The 6,025-nt window shown below is 47.5% G+C and overlaps 1 protein-coding gene across 1 annotated transcript; it reads left to right on the forward strand.

The window, feature by feature from the left end:
• Positions 1-852: 852 nt before the first annotated feature.
• Positions 853-1,929, forward strand: LOC138382885 (olfactory receptor 2Z1-like). The gene has a single exon (XM_069467502.1). The coding sequence runs from the start codon at positions 853-855 to the stop codon at positions 1,927-1,929; it is 1,077 nt and encodes a 358-aa protein (XP_069323603.1).
• The last annotated feature ends 4,096 nt before the right edge of the window (positions 1,930-6,025 follow it).

A 6,025-nucleotide genomic window follows, 5' to 3' on the forward strand; every position in this document is an offset into this window, starting at 1 on the left:
TGTGGATCTAGGCCTCGAGTTAGGCACAAGAGTAAATGCTTTTTTGTTTTGTTTTGTTTTTATTTTTTCTGTGCACATTTTTGTTTAAGTATTGGAAATATTGTTATATAAGCATTTTTTACACCACATAGGGGCCTATAATACGCTGTTGTTCTTTTTCAAGCTTTTTTTTTTTTTTTCATGTCTTCCTCAATTTTATTGCAAACAAAGAAATGGAAATCATCCGGAATTGTGAAGAGATATGTTACCATCATTAGAGACATCAATTTCTCAATTTCTGGGAAATATATCAAAAAGACTTTTCCAAGATTGATCAGAATACTATTAATTATATCTTTCAGTCTTTCATTTGCAGGCATCTTCTTTAACCTAATATACTCAAAATAGTATATTAGGTTAAAGAAGATTGTTTAAATTAACAAAATATTGTTAATTATATTCAGTATTGTTTTTTTAATGTTTGTTTTTATTTTTATTTTTTGTTTGTTTTTCAGCTCATTATGGGGGTACAAAAGATCAGGCTATATACATTGCCCATGCCTCCCCATCCCCCCGAGTCTGAGCTTCAATTGTGTCCATTCCCTAGACAGTGGACATCGCACTCATCATGTAGGTGTGCACCCCTCGCCTCCCCTCCACCCCATCCCCCCCAGTCAGAACTTCAAGCGTATCCATTCCCCAGGCAGTGCGCATCGCACTCAGATCACTGGTGTTCAGTCTCGCCTCTTCCCTGACATGTGCATTTTGAGTCCCAGGTTTCCCTCTGAGCACGGCTCTGGCTGCGCACCAGGCTTTCTGTGCTGACATTTCATTGTGAAATAATGTTCACCCGCAAAAGTTTGCAAGAACATTATGAAGAACTTCTGCTGCCGCTTCCCCAGCCTTCCCAGTTGTTGCCCTCCTGCTGTCTTCGTCCATCACCCCTTCTCTGTGTCTCTCAGCGAATGTTTCCCTCCTAACAGTGAGGCTCAGCGGGGGACAGGCAGGGAGCGCTGGAACCACTCCTCCGCCACTGGCTTTGTCCTCACCAGCCTTTTTAATGACAGCCAGATGCACCTGTTCCTCTTCAGCGTGGTGGTGTTGGTCTACATCCTTGCCATGGCTGGCAACACCGCCATGGTCCTCCTGATCTGGGCCGATGCCCGGCTCCACACTCCCATGTACTTCCTCCTCAGCCAGCTGTCCTTTCTGGACATCTTCTTTACTTCGGTCACTGTCCCCAAGATGATAGTGGCCTTCCTCTTTGGCTGGACGAGCATTTCCTTTGGGGGCTGTGGGGCACAAATGTTTTTCTTCATGTTCCTGGGAGCCGCAGAGTGTCTTCTGCTGGCCCTCATGGCCTACGACCGCTACGTGGCCATCTGCAACCCTCTGCGCTACCTGGCACTCATGAGTCGCAGGGTCTGCCTGCTCATGGTTGTGGCCTCCTGGCTGGGAGGGTCCCTCAACGCCTCCATCCAGACCTCACTGACCCTGCAGTTCCCCTACTGTGGCTCACGGGAGATCGCCCACTTCTTCTGCGAAGTGCCCTCACTGCTGCTGCTGGCCTGTGCAGACACAGAGGCCTGTGAGCAGGTGCTCTTTGTGACAGGTGTGGTGGTCCTGCTGGTGCCCATTGCCTTCATCACCACTTCCTACGTCCTCATCCTGGCGGCCGTGCTCCAGATGCACTCTGTGGAGGGACGTCGGAAGGCCCTTACCACCTGCTCCTCCCACTTGACCGTCGTCAACCTCTTCTATGGGCCCCTCGTCTACACCTACATGTTACCTGCATCCTACCACTCTCTGGGGCAAGACGATGTGGTATCTGTCTTCTACACTGTTCTCACGCCCTTGCTCAACCCCATCATCTACAGCCTCAGGAACAAGGAAGTGGCAGGGGCAATGAGGAAGGTGACAGGGAAGTGTGGGGTCAGAAGAAATGCTTAACGCCGGGAGAGCGGCCCGGGAGACAAGTGCCTGAGCTGTCCGTTCAGTCATGCGCACTGGGGCAGAAGGAAGGATTAGTCTATTTCAGGGGACTTTTCATACACAGGATGTGTCTGTGGCTCCAGGATCCTGTTCTCGGATCCCCTTTGGGAATGAGAAGTTGAGCCCCAAATCTATATGCAGAGAAGTGGAAGGGGCAGCCCCCAATTCCCCTCCAGCCACCACCTTCCTTTTTCAGAAAGTGGCCCAGATCATCTGATTCCATGCCTCATTCCCCTGACCCCACCTCAGCCAACTCCATCCGGGCCTCTTCAGCCATCCTTGTGCAATGCCCATCATCCCTGTGGGATTGAATGTTCAAAGACTTCCAGTCTCACCCCCAGTAAAAGCTGCAGGGCCCACAGTGCCCTTGAACTCTGGCTATTTCCCCAATCGTTTCTTTTCAGCTCTTTTCCTTTTTCAGTTCAGGAAAGCACAGGCCTTCCTCCTGAATGCTGTATTCTCAGCTTCTAGAAGCGCACCTGGCACATGGAGTCCATCAGTAAATACCTGTCGGATGAACAGATAGCCACGAAAACATTCTCTTACCTAATCACAACAGTGTGGGCCTTTTTCCAGCTCTTCCTTCTCGAAAATCTTTCTTCCCTTGGTGGTAACACCATGTTCCTGGTTTTCCTCCTACTGCTGGCCCACTGCTTCCCATTAAGTGAGGAAGATCCTCGAAACCTGGCCAGACCCTTCTCTTCTCAGTCCGCACTCTCTAGTCACTCCCGTTCACGGCCGCGGCTTCAGTTACCACCCGACACCAGCATCACTCGTATGTAGTTAGGGGCCAGCCAGACATCTCTCCCAGGTGCCTCACCACAAACGCCGCTCTCCCTGGATACTCCCACTGGATGTTTCAAAGGCACCTCAAATTCACCATGCCAGGAAACCAAGTCGGAATCTTGCCCTCAAGCCTGGGCCTCCTCCAGTGCCACTGCGCAGGGTCCCTGGGTCTCCATCGCTGCCCACATCCACCCCCTCACCGTATGCTGCCTCACCTCTCCACAAAGTGACCCCTGGGTGGTTACCACTGCCACCACCGTGGCCCCAAAATACAGTCAGCCCTTACCTGGATGATGCAGGAGTTTCCCTACAGGCCTTCCTTTCGCCTCCTTGCCCCACCCCCACATACACAACCACAGCTTAATTTGCAAGATGCAGCCAAACGGGTCTCCAGACACAAATCTAAATACATGCACCAATGCCGCCCCTTAACCTCCTCGTAAATCCCTTTAGCAATTCCCATCACTCTTATCATGTATCACCATCTAACACATGGCATAGTTTTAACTACTTATATTGTTTACTGTGTGTCTTCTCCTGATACAAAGTAAGCTCCATGAGGGCAAGTGTTTTTGTCCTTGCACTTGGCACATAGTAGGCATTTGTTGAATATTGAAAAATAACTACATGAATGTTCTTGGAATAAAATAATCTCATTCTTTCATTGCCTACAAAGCCCTGCAGAGTCCAGCCTCCGTGGCCTCATTTCACTCTCCTCCTTTATTCTCTCTCCCTGCTCCTTTCTGCTTCCAGGTTATTACCAGAACTATTCCTCTGCCTGGGATGCCGCTTGCTCCTCTGTGCTTAGTTAACTCTTGCTCATCCTCATGTCCTTTGATCAGGTACTGTCTCTTCAAGGAAGCCTTCTCTGACATCTCAGACTAAGTCAGGCTCCTTTGCACATGTCCCCACTTCCTTCGAGGAAGGAAGCTCTTACTTCCTCAGTTAAGTCTATCTCCTCACAGACTATGAACCGCCTAAGCGCAGAGAGCCTGCATGACTTTGTTCACAAACGTCCCATAGTGCCTAACACTGTCTCTGGCACGCTTCAGTGCCTCAGGAAACATCAAAGAAGTGAAGAAAGAGAGGAAGGAGAGAGAAGAAAGGCAGGCAGGCACAGAAGGGTGGCAGGGAGGGAGGAAGAGAAAGTTCCTGAACACAGTCTTGTAGCTCCAAGTTAGACAATACTTCTAACTTCCCAAGTCTTTGCTTACATAAAGTAACTGCCAAAACAAGAGACACCAAAATCACTTTCAATTACCTTAAGATGTCCCCAGAAGTCTTCAAAGGCCAGAAATCCATCTTTAAAGTCCAATCTGTACCCTTTTTCTGCAGCTGAATTAATTTTCTCTAAACTGATTCTTGATAAAACTTGAGAAGCGCCTAGTGAATGCATTCCACCAAACACTCCCATGCACACAGGGGACCGTGAGCAGCCATCAAAGGCTCACGTGGAGGCCGAGATCTCCTAAGCACATTTCCACCACAAGATTCCAGAGCAGGGTTCCCTTCGCCATGACAGTCCCCCACCCCACACTAGCCCAGCGTGAACCTACACAGCCTCTGACTCCTGAATGCGCTCCCACACAGAGAAGAAAGCCACAGCTTGCAATTGTCAATGCTTGTCAGCTTATACTCTTGAAATAGGTGGGCAAGTTTTGAAAATTGACAAGTAGGAGGTGATGTCTGCTCCTCCCTTCCTGTGGTAGAGGGAGCAAGTTGTCTCCTAATATCCTGTTCCATCTTCTCTTTATACCCCAATTTCAACTGAGCAGATGTCACCTGGGATAAAGAATATATTTCTGTAACTGATGTTACAACGTATTCTTGAAAAACGCTGAGAGAGTGTGTGGATGTTAAGTGTTCTCATCACAGAAATGAAAACTATGTGAGGTAATGCATTGGCTGGATTTTACCACTACACAACATATACATACTTCAAAACATCTGTCGTACATGATAAATACATTCGCTTTTATGTAAATGTATAAAATAAATAATTTTTTTCAAAAAATGAAATTTAAATTTTAAAATGAAATAAAAAAGGATCTATTTTCCAATTACTCTTTCAGCTAGTTAAACTCTGATCAGTGGACTTTCAGCAGGGTTCTCGGAGGTCAGAGCGGGGCCACGTGCCTCTCCACTGCAGCCCGCTCTCTTGCTGGCTGAGGTGTAGCCACAGCGGCTGGAGCTGTAGTTGACATCTGGGAACCGAGGTGGAAGCCAAGAAGGGAGAACGCAGACCAACCGTGTGCAAGGAACCTGAGTTCCTGAAACCATGGAGTCAATCACAGTGTAAATACACAGGGAGTAGGTTCTGGATTTTCTAGCACGTGTACCACTGCCACCACCTCTGTGGCCCAAAAACACAGTTATCACTTACCTGATGACACTCACCTGGATGATGCAGAAATTTCCAAACAGGAAACCCGAACTCCTTCCTTTCAGACCAAGAGGTGCTCGGTAGAGAGCAAGCCACCTTTCATGGCGCCGCCCCATACAGCTGGAAGGCCGGGCAGACCTTGGTGAAGCGCAGGCAAAGCGCACAGAGACAGCACATCGGAGTGCAGTACGGGGCTGTCAGAAGGTCAGGAGCTGTGAGGACTTTATTTACGTGTGGAAAAAATGGCCAGCCCTGATTAGACCTGGCACTCCATAAAACAGACATCACGGAATTTCTGGTTTATATGATTTACAATGTAGGCCACTTGCTAAATTTTTCTCTTAATAGAACTGAAAACGTGAAAATGGAAAGATTTTAAAACTGAGTCATCGGGGAATATTTGCCAAGTGGCACAGTGAAGCCCAGCTCTATTGGGCAGGGGAGGAGGAGCCATGAAGTTAAATTCAGGAATAGACGACGGGCAGACCTTAGGCACAGGAGAAAATACTTGTGCCTGAGAAGAAAATGAGAAAGAGATGGGAATGAATCAGGAATCAGGAAAATGTGACAAAATCCTGAACAATTACAAAAGCCTTCCCAAGGACCAAATACCTAACACATTACAAACTTGCCCTTCATTTAATTCTACCCTAATCAAAAGTTTTCTTTTTAAAAATTGTTTCTGCAGTATCATTCTGCTAACTTTATTGTTTATGCACAGTTTGGATAAAGTACGAACTAAACAAGGCTTCCACTCACCCTATCCTCACTCCACTTTGGGAGCTTTTGAAAGCAATAATAGTTGATACCAGCAAGGATTCCCAAGATTGTAGCATTTCCGTAGTACAGCACAGCTGTGCATTTGATTTCTGGAAGAAAATAAGA

The sequence above is a fragment of the Eulemur rufifrons genome, chromosome 4 (genome assembly GCF_041146395.1).
Source record: "Eulemur rufifrons isolate Redbay chromosome 4, OSU_ERuf_1, whole genome shotgun sequence".
Lineage (NCBI taxonomy): Eukaryota > Metazoa > Chordata > Mammalia > Primates > Lemuridae > Eulemur > Eulemur rufifrons.